Below are 15990 nucleotides of genomic sequence, written 5' to 3'. Positions count from 1 at the left end.
GATCCCCAGCCCACAGGCAGCTCGCCCTGGAGGCTGGGATTCACTCATTATCCTTTACACCTATACCTGGCACGTAACTAAAGATCAGTATATGTCTGTGTGGTAATAGTTTAAAAAAAGATAATTGCATTATTTTTGTCAAAGTGAGATGAGGTACAAGATGTAAAGAATAACAGCAGAGGAAAAAAGAATAATTTTAGTTAGATGCAGATAGATAATTTTTTGTTAAATTCAACAATTCTCAAAATCTTTAAGGACAGCAATAATGGCTTCTCCTTTTGCACGCCCACAAAGCACAGGCCCATCCTCAGCACAAGAGGGGGCATTTGATCGACAGTCATTGGCTTAAACTGCAAAATTCTTCACCAATTACTACCAATCACTACACTTCCAGATTTTTATATGAAACCAGGATCACACCGTAGTCAAAAGTATTTGGAATCAGAAAATATTTCAACAGTCAAGTAGGATAGAAAAATGTCAAACTAGACATCAGAGATCTGGGCTCTCCCAGCTTTGCCACTAACTGACATGACGGCAGTCCCTCCTGCCAGGCCCGTTTCCTCACCTGTAAAACAGATGCATAAAGCATCATTAAGGATCTTATCTGCAAAGTCTATGAATCTATGAATTCAACCAAGACATTATTTTTTTAAAGAAGACAAATGGAAAGCAAGTGCGCACACACACACACACACACACACACAGCAGAGGACTGAAAGGTCACATGTGAGTGCTCTGAGATGACAGAATGGCAAGGCCAGGCGCTATTCACAGACAGCTGCTCCAAAGGCTCCATGTTGTGCTGAGGAAGCGAGTACATTCTGAGGAAGGTGCAAGACTAATCTCCCTCTCCCTCCCAGTGTCTGGCACAGGACCTGGGTCCTAGTAGGCACCTGTCGAGGTCCTAAGCCAACGTTGTAACACTCCTAAGACCAAAGCCCGAGAGTCTTCGAGCCTGCGATCACCATATCATGAGGCCTCTTGCCGTCTTGCAGGAGACAACATTTTTTAAAACAGCTAAAAGGCAAAAATAATCTGAGGGTGAACAGGAGGAAGATGACAGGACAAGATACAAAGTAATTTGTCAAAGGCATGAACAACGGCCTTCTGAGAAAGGCGCGGAGGAGCCTGGCCCGGGGAGTCAGCGTGAGGTTGGCGAAGTAGGATGAAATAAGCGTGTTGGCGCGGTAAGACACAGCGTGACTGAGAAACATAAAACTCCTGGGATGATGAAGGGAGTAGCAAGCAGAAGATCATCAATGAATCAGACGGATCAAGGGTAGGAAAGACTAGGCGGTGAGACGAGGAAGAAACGGGGAAAGAGCCCTGAAGAGCACACAACAGTCTGCCTTATGACCTCCCAGTAAATTAAAACAAAACAAAACACAAGACCTTTGGGAAGGCAAAATGAATCTTAAAAGGATAAAACCTCAGAGACAGATCACGTTTACTTTTCAGTAACCTTCACCTCACTCAGAAAGACTACATTTACAGACTTGGGAGCCGATGCAGTGACATGAGGTGCTCCTGGGTCCTAACTGGGCCAGAGGGAAGACCATGCACCCTCTCCCCGCCTGACCTCTATGAAGCGGCCAACAGCTCTGCAACACACCCTCTGGGGATGGAACTGGTGAGAGGAGCCCACGTAGAGCAGGAAAATGATTAAGCACCATGGTATTCACTCATTGTTCGCCTCGGCACTGACAAAGCGCCAAAGTGGCCGGACGGACGGGGCGCACAAAACAAGGGGTTTCGATCGCACAATGGTGCTGAGAATGCTCACAAGTGTCCCTCGACCGTTTCCTCCCCTGGGTGTGTCAGTATGAACAGTCTCAAAATCAGCCATTCTTCAGAAACTGTTCTCGGACAAAACCAGGAGCAACAAAGTGTAAACAAGATACAGATGATTATTTTTAAATCTATAAAGAGCCAAGATCCAGAAGCCCCTCCACAACAGGCCCGCAGAACTCAGAACTGAAAAGGGGGTGTCATCCTTGCACCGAGACCTGCATAGCTCTGCACAGCCTCGCTCCCATGCATACTGGTTTTGGGATCTACACTTACTCATTTATGAAAGAGCAGAAATAATAATAATAATAATAATAATAATGTCTACTTCATAGGGTTGTTGTGAGGATTCAATGAGATCATGCAGGGGAAGCATTTTAGCAAGTGTTCAGCAAATACAAATACTCAAAAAAATGTCTGGGTTATTCCTTTAAAAAGGCTAGAATAACATTTGGGACAAAATTCCCATGGAGAAATAACCATATCTTTCTACCTCTCTCCAGAACAGTAAAAACAGTATTTTAATTTCTCCTCACTGAATAAAATGACAACTGAGAAATAACAAGTGCCTGATTATAGTCTCATAGCTTAAGGACTGAAGATAACATGAAGAAAAGACACTACTGTCTATGACTGAATATAGTAATCAGCCAAAAAGCTAAAGCAGAAAACAAGTAACCCTTTTAGTAATTCAAGGTCTTTCTTAACAACAGAAAGAATACAGCTAGGACACACTATGTAAACTGAAAGGCAACTAGAGTCAGATATAGTGTCGAAGTTTGTTAATTCTTTTATCAAGTCCTAAACATAACGACCCACTCTATGCCCAGCACAGGTCAACTAATTTCACAGAAAGCAGGATCCAAGACAAAGAAGCAAAACTAACCAGGAAGCCAGGAAATTCACACTATTTCTGCTACCAAATTTTTAGCCTCATCTGATACCAACTGGTACAGATCTCTAACTAGCCAGAAAACCCTTTAAAACTTTCCATATCAAAGCTCAATGTCAGAAAACAAGGTTAGGAAAAGCAATTGAGAAATGCTTTTCATCCAAACTATACTCTTACTCCATTAATATTCTTTATGCTCATGACTTCTAAAGTAGTGACATTAAATATAATTATCTATACTAATAAAAGAGAAAAATGGTAATTGGCATATGACGATACCCTTTTCATTGGCTAATCAGGGCTATATGCAAATTAACTGCCAACTAAGATTGGCAGTTAACTGCCAACAAGATGGCAGTTAATTTGCATATGTAGGCACAATGCAGGGAGGCGAAAGGGAAAGCAGGAAGAAGCCCCCTGCCACTGACAGTGATTGGAAACCCAGGGGGGAGCTAAGAGCTGGGGGGCAGGGCAAAGGCGGCCCCGCCTTTGCCCTGCCCCCCAGCCATGATCGGAGAATCAGGCGCCTTTGCCGCCCTGGCCAGTGATAGCAGGAAGTAGGGGTGGAGCCAGCGATGGGAGCTGGGCACGGTCGAAGCTGGCAGTCCCGGGAGCTAGGGGTCCCTTGCCTGGGCCTAAAGCAAAGCCCACGATCGCGGGGCCGCTGCAGCTGTGGGTCCCCGCTGTCCGGGCCGGACGCTTCAGCCAGAGGCTTCCTGCAGGGGCAGGGGCGGAGCCCGCGCGATTGCGGCACCCCCCGCTGCCACTGCAGGTCCCCGCTGCCCGGGCCGGACGCCTAGGCCAGAGGCGTCAGGCCTGGGCAAGGGGCTGATCCTGCGATTGGAGGGTGATGGGGGTCAACGCCTGAGGGCTTCCCAGTATGTGAGAGGGGGCAGGCTAGGCTGAGGGGCACTCCCCCCCTCCCCCCACACCCAGTGCACGAATTTCATGCACCGGCCCCCTAGTTATTTATAAATCACATCATTGTCAGTAGTTTGACAATTTTCAAAATTAATTTGTAAAATAGTAGCTTTTGCCCAGCTGGTGTAGCTCAGTGGTTGAACAACATCCTATGAACCAGGAGGTCACTGGTTCAATTCCTAGTCAGGGCACATGCCCAGGTTGCAGGCTCAACCCCCAGTGTGGGGCATGCAGGAGGCAGCCAACCAATGATTCGCTTTCATCATTGGTGTTTCTATCACTCTCCCTCTCTCTGCCTCTCTGAAATCAATACAAATATATTTTAAAAGTAAATAAAGCAGTTTTCATTAATAAATTAAAATTCTTAAAATAAAAAACATGAGAAAACAGAATTGAAAGCAATAGTTAAATGTAATAAAACTACCAAGTAATGGAGGGGTTGGGGGTGAGAGGTAATCAACCAAAGACCTGGTATGCATATATACATAACCCAAGGACACAGACAATAGGAAGGTGAAAGAGGCCTGGGATGAGGGTGGGGGGAAGGGAGCATGTGTAATACTTTCAACAGTAAAGAATTATTTTTTTAAAATTACCAAGTACAATTATTCAAATAATTATTAAGATATTACTTAAGATGTAAAAATGGATTTTGCTTATTTTGACACTTCTTCAAATCAAATAATTTTAATGTGAACTATAAAGCAATTAAAAATGCAAATTCTACAAAAGATAATTTTCTCAAAAAATCATATCTAGGAAAATATAAATTATGCCAAATAGATAAGTACCTGAAAATGCCTTGACTTTAAACTACTACTTTATAAGTTCAGTCTCAGAGCAGAAAGATGTGAAGATTTTCAAAGTTAGGAATTAAGTGAAATAGTATCAAATAATGTAATATTTTGGTATCTAAAGATCTTTTTAAATTTTTATATAAATTAATATGCTAATTAAATTATGTACTGCCCAACATTTCAGAGACACAAAAACTAGAGTAAAATAACGAATCCTAAAAATTTAGAAATTCTTTCCTTATACTTACGGATACTTTAAACTAAGTATATAATAATAATACAATTTCTTGGCATACTATGGTTTTTACTCAAACTTGTATTATATTAACGAACAATTAACAAAACTCTCCAGGACATAAAGGAATCAGGACTCGACTCCTGATTTTATTACAGTAACTGTTGGGTCATGATACACCAAAAACCCACTGCAAAATACAAACAATAGATAATGGTAAAATATTAAAAACTGGATATGTATTTCTCTAAGCAATACTATCTTTCATAAAATAAAGTTGTTCCACTTCATAATTCATAGGTGTAAATTATTAAAACATAAACATGACACAGCCAGGGTTCTCTCCGCCCTCCAATGGCCTTCCATTGTATAGCCCTACACTAACTGTTAGGAATGCTCTCTGCAATAAAGTAAAATGCAAAGTAATAGCAACTATCAACAAATTACATTTACATTCGAGTATGTGTACAAGGCAAACTTCATCCTTTCAAGCACAACTACTTAGAAAAGGAGGGGGCAGGTACGGATCAGCCCCTTTGCCACTTCTCCGCTACCTTCTTTCAACTTTAGGAAAATGGTAACTTGGTTTGATATGATAAATTTCAGATTCCTACAAGATATTCAGGTAGAAATGTCTAGTGGGCAGTTGGACATATAATAACTAGCATTTACTCAGGATAACGCTAGACTTGCACATACATGATTTCACTTAATCCCTCTGGAGCTCAAAGGGGTATGTTCCCAGTGGCAGAAGCAGGATGCAAACAGAGCTCTTCACCAACAGCTCTTAATATTCTGTTCAGCCTCCAGGGGTTTGGAACCTAGCAAAAAGACCCAAGGTAAAAGTACACATTCGCAAGTTGATCTTTCATTCAGGCATCCATTCAGCAGAAATGTATTAGGTTCCTAATGCTGGGCGTAAGGATACCAAGAAAACAAAGTCACATTTCCTAGCCTTAGAAAACCATACCACAAACCGACATGAAAACAAACAAAACAAAAAAATTGCACTATGGCATGACGTGCTAACAGAACTCACTAAGAGGAGTAATACTAACCCAAAAAGGAGAGAGGAGTCAATCCCACATTGGAGGAGAGGAGTCTTGAGGAAGGTTCTAAGAAGACAATGCTTGACCATGATTTTGAAGGATGAGCTTAAAGAAAATCCCCTAAGTTCACAGAGAAAGAAGAAAGGAGGGCCACTCTGCAGAAAGGCAGTGGATACACAGAAGCGCCAATGCCTCAAACAGCACAGTCAGCTCGAAGAAATGCACACTGATTAACAGCATCATTCTAGTTCCTACCCCCACCCTCTGCTCTTCCAGATGCTGAACAACAAGACAGGGAGATATAAAGTTTTCTGCTCTCTTGGGTGTCACCTTTCAAAGAGATCTACTCCTCCAACCACCCCTCCTGAGGGCGAGTGGCTAAGGGACAGGACAGCCTGCCCTGCCCATCAGCAGCAGTGACAGTGACTACCCTGTTGAAAACAGCTCCTCAGCACTGTCACTATGGACCACCTCACCCCGTCTTTTGTTTCCTTGGTAACGTTTGTTATACCTAAAATCACACTGTCTGCTCATTCTTTTTCTCGCTTGTTGCCTGTCTCCCTCATTAGAAGTAAGCACCTGGAGGCCATGGGCTTCATCCATTTCATCCGGCACGGTGTCTACAGCACGCCTGGCACGAGGAAGACACCTTATCGGCTGGTGAATGAATATTGTTTTAGCTTACCCAACATTTATTTTTAAAATTAAAATAAAAAAAAACAACAAATCAAGATAACATTTCACTGTATAAAACACTCAATGTTTTCTTCCATATCTAATGGTATTTTCATGTCCCCAAAGAAATTTTCTAATGCTCTAAATAGCAACCCTAAGCCCCCAGTTTTTTCACTGCAGAATATGTTTGAAACAAAACAAGTCTCCAAGATTAGCGGCTACAAAGTTTACCTCTGCTCTATTCCCACCCAGATATTTCATTACGGTATCTTTAGAGCAAAGAGAACAAGCTAGCAATTCTGGGCAAAGTGTTATACCAACTACAAACTGATGTTCTGTTTCACTGAAACATACATAAGGAAAAATGAAAGGAAATTATTCCGTGCTTAAGGAAAAAGTCCAAGTCCTGCTCATAAAACAAAATAATGTCTAAGGTAGAAAGAAAAACGTGACTAATTAATTAGAGACCAGATGATGCACGATAGCTGTAAAAAGTCACCATTATTGATTTCAGAGAGGAAGGGAGAGGAAGAGAGAGACATCGATGAGAGAGCATCACTGATTGGCTATCTCCTGCCTGCCCCACACGGGATGGAGCCCACAACCTGGGCATGTGCCCTGATCTGGGATTGAACCATGACTTCCTGGTTCATAGGCTGATGCTCAACCACTGAGCCACACCGGCTGGGCAAGTTACTAATTTTTAGATGTAGTATCACTGAGGATAGCAAAGGCACAGCGACCCAGCCTTGCCAAACTGCATTTACATAACATGTCTGGGAAGGCAGTATCTTGGGGATCTCTTTCTCCTACTGACCCTTCCACTTTTGGGTTCTTTGGGCCCCCTACCTCCACTTTCAGAATCCCAGGTTTCAGGCTCCGTGTGTCACAGATGGGGAGGTCTTTCTCTGGCATTTTAGGCTTGAGAAGCTAGAGGGAACTAGTACCACAAGCTTAGCAATGCCACTCCTAGCCTGATTAAAGGTTTTGAACAAATAGATCAGGATTCAAGAGGCAACTTCATAAGTTCAAATACTATAAAAAAATTACTGTTACTATGAATCTATTTCAAGACTAATAAAGGTTCAAGTAAGACTTAACTGCTGCCTTGCCATTTCTCAATATAAATGCCAAGGAATATTACACAGTGAATCCACTCTAACCCTTTTTATAGGGGAGTTACATGAAGAAGCCTTTAAACCCCTTTAAGGATAAATTCATTTTCTGAAGCCAAGAATTAACACCAATAAGTAGAGGATTTACATGTAATCCCTAAAAGCAGATAGGCAGAAATTACCAACCACGCTATATAACCTTTAAACTAAGTATTTTATTTGATCACACTTGTATAATTGGGTGATTTAAAGGGTGAAATTTTTTAAAATAAGAGATATAACATATTGTCCCTGATATTCTAAAGCAAGCTTTCCAGGATTGTATATTTAAACCAATGTTTTAGGGTTTTTTTTAGTGTCTTTTTTCCAAGAGTAGTCACTGGAAGTGATCAAACACCTATGCAGTCAATACTGCCATTTCTTGAAAATATTTTGTACCACTTATCTGAGAACACTTTCCTTTATATGTACAAATAGACATTACATTACAGTAAAAAAACACCCATCTACTCACAAGCCAAACACAGTATAATGAGTAGGCTATAAATGGTAAGATCCTATTTGTTTGTATTAACTGCTCCCTGGTGGCCCGGCAACGCAGACGGCATTCTCTTTCCTGGATTCCAGCAGCATGTGGTCAAGGAGATCTATTGCTCTGATAATTTTTCTTTAGAAATAACAAATCAAGACTTAAAGACAGAATTTCTATTATTACAAATTATTACAGCTGGTTTGTGGTGATTTGCATTGCCATGTTATCAATACCATAAAAGTTATGTGCCCTTTAGAAAAATGCACCCCTTTGTCTAATCATTAGACTTTAAAAATAAAACTAGCATTCTTTCATACAAACAAAATGAAGGGGCAATATACAAGGTCTCAACTGATCAAAGCAAAATGAAAGACCATAAAATCAATAAGGAAAGACATCTCATAATTGACAGTTGATATTTATGATAAATTTTAATCAAGTGAAATTAATAGGACCATTTAAAATGAAAAATCAGCCCTAGCCGGTTTGGGTCAGTGGATAGAGCCTCGGCCTGCGGAATGAAGGGCCCCAGGTTCGATTCCGGCCAAGGACACATGCCTATGATGCGGGCTCGATCCCCAGTCGGGAGCATGTAGGAGGCAGCCAATCAATGATTCTCTCTCATCATTGATGTTTCTATCTCTCTCTCCCTCTTCCTTCCTCTCTGAAATCAATAAAGAAATATATTTTAAAAAATAAATTAAAAAAAAATGAAAAATCAGAAAACAAAAAAATATACAAAGACTCAAAGACTCAAATATTCCAAACTTGTTTTCACCAGTCAGTAATATTCTAGTCCAGTGGTCGGCAAATTCATTAGTCAACAGAGCCAAATATCAATAGTACAACGATTGAAATTTCTTTTGAGAGCCAAATTTTTTAAACAAACTATATAGGTAGGTACATTGTTATTAACTTAATTAGGGTACTCCTAAGGCTTAGGAAGAGCCACACTCAAGGGGCCAAAGAGCCGCATGTGGCTCGAGAGCTGCAGTTTGCCGACCACGGTAGTCTATCAGGTACTCAGCCAGAGGGCTGATGTCACATAACTGCCTGACACCTGCATTTTCCAGCTTCGTGGACAAATCATGAGGAAGCTGTTTACAAGTCAATCTGTGCTTTTAGGCTCAGCACAGCTCAGCTACCTCTCAATGTACCCCCTTTTCATTTTCATTCTACAACCTGTAAGAGATAAGCAAAAATAAGAAAAAAATACCCTGTAAAAAATCAATAGAATATATATTTTTTTAAAAAAAGAAAAAAAACACCCTTCATTAGTGCACCAGCCAAACATACATAAGCACCAACATTCTGATGTATTAAATGGCCACTTCTGACGCTGTTTCTTTAAGACAAACAAAACCCCAGCCTCCTTTTCTGTTCTGCCTCTTCCTTCTACTTCTCTCCCAAACATTTCAGTGCTGGATGATCCTGAGCAGCATTATGCCTTCCCCATGAAAACACCTCTGAAGGAGCTGCACACAGCGCTGGTCTTGAGCAGAATCCCATTAGCGTCCTGGGGAGAAGCCCCCCACTCCTGCACATGGACCCCCACCCCCTGAGCTGGCTGGAGTGCTGGGATTGCCACGGAAACGGTTTCCACTGCGCCATGCCTCCTGCAAAACATCACTTACTGTGCCCGGCATGTGACTTCTCTCGTTCTTCCCGTTCTGAGAGCTGCCATTCTTGAGTTTCTTTTTTTTCTTGGCTGTTTCTTTGTGCTCCTTCTGTTTGTTTTGCACTTCAATGAGAACAGAAATAAAGCTGTTTTTCACTTCCTTTTCAAACTCTAGTTCATCTCGCAGGGCCAACTGCTGCACCAGCTCTTCGGAGTATTCCTTAATGGCAGTCTCAATTTCTTCCAGGAGTTCATTTAACTCAGATACTGAGAGCCTTTTTACTCCTGTGACCAAAAGGAAAGCACAGCAGATGCTGAGGCAAAAACGTTTCAAGTGAGCACAAGAGGTGCTCCGTGCCAAAGAGCGATACCATATTCTAAGCCAGGGGTGGGAACCTCTAGCCCGTGGGCCGTATAAGGTCCACAAAATCATCTGGTCTGGCCCTGCCAAGGCATTAGGGGTGAGCTAATTAAATGTCTGACCAAATACAGCAGGCTGATTTTTAAGTTGATGATTCTGTATGACCCGAGAACAATGTTATAAATATCCAAATTGCCTTTGGCAGAAAAAAGGTTCCCCACCCATGTTAAACAATTAACTTGTTCGTGATCTCAGAATCCTAAAACTTCTGGTGGGCAGGTGTAAAGTAGAAGTGGGTGGGCAAAGTTACTTCTCAGAGGGCTGAGAAGAACCTTTTATGTCTAAATCAATCATCCCATGAATAATACTTCAGTCAAGACTGAAACAATTGTACAAAGGAAAGAACGAACACAGGGAAAAGCCGAGGGAGTACAGAAACTACCTGCTGACAAGAAATCGCAAGCAAGCTCGCAGGGTTCTGGCGCACTTCTGAAGAGAGACATCCATTTGAAAGAGTTAAACTGAATGCATATTTAATCACATGGGCCCAGTGTGTGAATGTGACTGAGTACTGCGAAGACGAAAGGAAGAATATTCGCTGGAACCCGATTTGAGTTTTCGTCAGCCCATCCCCTCATGTGAGAGATAGGACGTCTTGGAAGTCCTAACGTCCAGTACCTCTCAGATTGTGACTGCTTTGAAAGAGGAGAGAATTAACTGAAAATGAGGTCATGAGGGTGGGCCCTAATCCAACTTGACTGTTGCCCTTATAAAAGGAGACCAAGAGATGCTCACAGAGAAAGCCCGTGAGAGGACAGAGAGAGACAACCATCTGCAAGCCCAGGAGAAAGCCACCCTGCTGACACCCTGATCTCGGACTTCCAGCGTCCAGAACTGTGGGGACACCAATGTCTGTCGTCTCAGCCACCCAGCCTGTGGTACTGTGTTTCAGCAGCCCTAGCTGAATAACACAGGATTCAACGGTGAATATGACATAGTCCCTGATCAAAATATGCCCAAGCATTAGTGGAAAGCGGAGAAGGCCATGCAACCCTCCTTGAGAATCAAAGGTTTCCGGGGATAGGCACACCGTATGTGTGAAATATACAAAAAAAGCACAAAGAGCACTGACTGAAGGAGGGTTTCTTACTCTCTTCATAGCTGCTTGTGCTAGACCTCTTCAGAGTTTGAATTTCCTGGGAGAGCATCGAAAGCCGATCTGACTGTGTGAGTGCTTCATCATCTTCCGGGTCAGGTGACTCCTGCATCATTTCTTCAATTTCTTCAATAACCTTCCAAAATATACACGCCACTGTTAATCACATATACCTGGACAACGATCCCCCTGAAACACGGCACTCACGCGAGGCCACCAGAGTGGAAGTGCACTGAATTCTCCATTAATCCACAGTGTGCAGGAGTGGGCGCTCTCAATAATCACATGTTGATTGTAAGGAGGAACACAGTATATCCACAAAAGTACAACATACTAAACACATACAGATGGGATATGATGTACTGTGCCCATCATGATTCAGGAGGCCCTGCCAGATCTTTCAATGTCTGGGAAATGGCGCTACACGTGCACAACTGACTTCAGACGTGCCAGCAACAGACCACAGTCACAGTCAAACAAAAGTAAACAACAGAAAATTCATCACCTACCACAAGCAAGTGCTCAATCTAAAGCCACTTCATCAAGTTGACATAAGATTTAGAAAATACAACCGTATAAAAAAGTTACATATAAAGCCAGAAATTACCTCTGTAGCAGCAAAATTCTCCTTTAACAGCAGGAAAAATTTTTCACGTATTAATTCAATGGAAGGTGAAGGGATATTCAAACGTTACTTAAAATGCAAAAGATTAAAGAGAAAAAAGAAAGCTGCACAAAAGCAGAAAAATTTCAGAAATGTATCTGCCTTGCCGGGTAGGCAGGGCTCAGTTTGATTCCTGGTCAGGGCACATTGCCTGGGTTGCATGCAGGAGGCAACTGATCAATGATTCTCATTGTTATTTCTCTCTCTCTCTCTCTCTCTCTCTCTCTCTCTCCCCCCCCCCCTTCCTCTCTCTGAAATCAATAAAAATATATTTTAAAAGAAATATATCTGCCTCAACTTAAGCAATTATTTACTGCCATAAGCAATGTTGCTCAAATTTTACAACAGCATCTTGTCCAGTTCCAGATTCCAAAAGTTGAGAAGGAGACAGAACTCAAGAGAAAAATATAAGGAAAACCAGAAAAATTACTCATTAGGGGGGGAAAAAAAACAGACCTAAGAATTAAAAATAAAACATTATTAGAAAAAACACAATGTGAATCAACATGTAACACTTATAATAAGGAAAAACAAAAGCAAGCCTGAAGGAGGTGGGGAGTATGTCAGTTAGCAAGAATATTTCCCAAAAAAGGCACTGAAAACAGCAGAACAAGGCACTGAGCTGGGCTGTGCAATCTGCTTCTCTAAATCTTAAAAGCAGGGAAAGCCTGTGCCATGCAAGCAGATGACTGCGGAGTCGATGATTCGCGGGGTCACATTTCCCTGGAATATCTCGCTCAACCCCACTCAGCCCTCTAACCTATTCCTTGCTTTTTAAGCACCTCGCTCTCCCCAGGCCTAGAACAATCCAACCACAAATACGACTAAGGAGCACCAAAATGACACATTTTTAATGAACTCGCAACCTGACCATAATATATCTCTTGACTGACCTTGCTTTCCCAGCCTAAAAATACAGTGGGGTAGAAGTCACAGTCCAAGTGGCCACGGAACGTTTATTTCAGGAAGAAGTTTTGCATCGCATTTTGACAATACAAAAGAGGTGGGAAGAGTATTCAGAAAATGAGAGAGCTGATTCGACTGGTTCTAAATGAATTCAGGGCTGACATTATAGCGCATTCCATAGGAATAATGCCCACTTCTTTCCAGAGCACACAACATGTACATCCAGTACGTGCTAGTGATTTTGCATAGGTTTGGGAGAAACGAGATGATGCCTAACAGATATATTATAGATTACCCATGTCTGGCTAGATCTAAAGAAAAAAGAAAATCACAATATTCTTTGTGATTTCGGTATAAGCAATAACCCTCCCGTAGTAACTCACTGTCCTGTTTTAACAATGCTTAGCTTGGAAAATTGCCTATATTGGAAAATCTTCCAACTCCCATAATCCCACCTGCTTCAGAGTTCAGAGACTTTCTTCTCCTCTCAGGGAGGAGCCAACTATTAAGCTACATAAGCAGAAAATAGAGGAAACAAGTAAATTCCAATAACCCATCACTTGTTGCCATAGTAACAAATTGTGTTTCAGCTCAAGGTTCCCTTTCCCTTTGCATGAATCTCTCCTCTGTACCTGATCTGCAGTGAAGAGGGGCTCGTCGTTAACACAGGAGACGATGATCGAGTGCATATCCAGCTGTTCTCTCAACTCCTCCTCGTCTGATGTGTCGAAGAGCAAGCTGTCACTTATCTAAAAGCAAAAGAACCCACGATTAAAGACCGGACCTTCAGATCACAACCAAGTCAAAGGGTCTGGATAAAGACGATGGCAGAGGAAGCATCAGCTAAGAACGTCCCCTCCGAAGGGAGAAATTATCACAGTTGCCCTGTGCCAGGCAGTGAGTGAAGTGCTTTACATATTCCCCTCCCACGCAAACGAGAGCAACACAGAATAAATAACTATGAAAGTGCTAAGGCTGCAAGCATCACATAGTGCCCAATACAGAGACACACTTAGCTGTTTTTCCCACGGGAGAGGGAGCTATCAAAGCTGACGGATGAGTACAAAAAGAGAGGGATAGGGCATTAGTTAGAAGCTGTAGGGAATGACAGCAAATGCGGGGTAGACAGCAAATGTGATTTAGTTAACAACCTAACAGTAAGACTGGTATACATTAACATTCCACGGAAAACATAGTTACGTGCAAACTAACTTCTAGCATTCAGAGTGAAGCCCAAGTGATCAACCCCTTTGCAGACAGGAACTGTCCGTGAGGGTCGCACTTAGCCCTTTCAGCTGAAATCTCTTCTCCCAAATATGAAAGAGGATCTCTGGGTTCCAGAACATGTTTAAACCTAACTGTGTTGGAGACTGTCCCACCTCCATTTTCCACACTGCGCTGTGCCCCAGGAGGCCGGCCTTTATGGACTACATCAGAGGATGCCCGTGACCTCAGGCTTCCAGGGGGTTAAAGACCACTGGTAGTCACTAGCAAGAGACTGACTGAAGGTGGGAAGATGAGGGCTGGGCATTTATACTGCTGTCTCCCTCGCTGCCAGACCAATGGCCGCAGCTCCTGTCAAGCAGCTACTCTCTCCAGCGTCTGGTAACTCCTTCCCCTCTTGAATCTTCATGCCAAATGGTGCCGGTCTGCTGGCTATTGGCAGCCTGGGGCATCACACCAGGCCTAGTTGGTGTCCCTTAACCCTGTCCATACCAATAGAAACAGCCCCTTTTCTAATGACTTGGGGTTTAGTACTGGGAGTCACTGTGAAGACCTTGCCTGGAAAACTCAGCAGATTAAAATGCACAGGTGACCATCTGTCTGTCACCTAGGTAACATGACATGACTATCCAGATGAGGAAAGGACCAACATTAGAACTCCATTCTTTTTTTTTTTTTTTTTTTTTTCTTTTTTTTTTTTATTGCTTAAAGTATTACAAAGGGTATTACATATGTATCCATTTTATCCCCCCGCCCTAGACAGTCCCCTAGCCTCCCCTATCACCCAGTGTCTTATGTCCATTGGTTATGCTTATATGCATGCATACAAGTCCTTTAGTTGATCTCTTACCCCCCTACCTCCTGCCCCCCAACCCTCCCCGGCCTTCCCGCTGCAGCTCGACAATCTGTTTGAGGCAGCTCTGCCTCTGTATCTATTATTGTTCAAAAGTTTATAATGGTCTCTATTGTCCACGAATGAGTGAGATCATGTGGTATTTTTCCTTTATTGACTGGCTTATTTCACTTAGCATAATGCTCTCCAGTTCCATCCATGACGTTGCAAATGGTAAGAGTTCCTTCCTTTTTACAGCAGCATAGTATTCCATCGTGTAGATGTACCACAGTTTTCTAATCCATTCATCTACTGATGGGCACTTAGGCTGTTTCCAGATCTTAGCTATGGTGAATTGTGCTGCTATGAACATAGGGGTGCATATATCCTTTCTGATTGGTGTTTCTGGTTTCTTGGGATATATTCCTAGAAGTGGGATCACAGGGTCAAATGGGATAGAACTCCATTCTTCAAGGAGTAGCACACACTGAGTTCCCAGAGAATAAATGGGCAGCAATGAACCATGTAAGAAGCAACCATGTGTTTCTATCAGCTGGCACATAATTTTAAAAATAGCATTTTACCTGGGAAAGTTATTTTATTTACTAGTGCAGAGAATACACATAACATTGAGGATACAATTGAATGTTGTAGCTCCCTACTTCCCCCCTAGTTCCTCATACAGGATCATGAGAAGTTTAATGGTGAACAAAGCCCACAAGGTAAGAAACCTGCAAGTGAGGCGCGCAAAGGAACACAGGTGTGCTGCCTTTCAGAACCTGAGGCTGGGAGAGCAGCCGCGTCAGCACTCCAGGCTCTATCTACTCCCACAGACTGCAGCTCCATGCTGTACCACAGGGATGACACACCTGCTCATTCTGTTTCTCAATGCACCGTCGGCCTAGGAGGCCTGGCCACGGCCTTCTGCATGTCATTGTGAAGTTTTAGAACACTGTGTGAGAAAAGTACCTGAAAGCTCCCAGGGGGAGAAAACCATCACATTAAAAGGACCAGGTATCAAATGTCACTTCAATTCTCAACAGCAACAACAGAAGCTAGAAAACAATGAATATAATTTCTGCATTTCAATTAAGCCCACTCTAGAATCCCAGCTAAACAACTAGGTGAGGATTCAGAATAAAGAAATTTCCGGACATTCAAGTTCTCAAAAAACTGACTTCTCATGTACCCTTTCTCAGAAAGCTACTGCAGAATACGCTCC

The 15990-nt window shown here is 42.5% G+C and overlaps 1 protein-coding gene across 2 annotated transcripts in view; it reads right to left on the bottom strand.

Moving 5' to 3' along the window:
• FEZ2 (fasciculation and elongation protein zeta 2) overlaps positions 1-15990 on the bottom strand; it is a 41128-nt gene that overhangs the window by 15297 nt on the left and 9841 nt on the right. For both annotated transcript variants that reach the window (XM_059660124.1, XM_059660125.1), the window contains exons 3-5: positions 13345-13461; positions 11137-11278; positions 9642-9910 (exon numbers count right to left, since the gene is read on the bottom strand). In XM_059660124.1, coding sequence (XP_059516107.1) covers positions 9642-9910; positions 11137-11278; positions 13345-13461 — 528 coding nt within the window. The remainder of the gene's footprint in view (positions 1-9641; positions 9911-11136; positions 11279-13344; positions 13462-15990) is intronic.

This window comes from Myotis daubentonii, chromosome 12, assembly GCF_963259705.1.
Source record: "Myotis daubentonii chromosome 12, mMyoDau2.1, whole genome shotgun sequence".
Taxonomy (NCBI): Eukaryota; Metazoa; Chordata; class Mammalia; order Chiroptera; family Vespertilionidae; genus Myotis; species Myotis daubentonii.
This window is presented reverse-complemented; position numbering and strand designations above follow the sequence as displayed.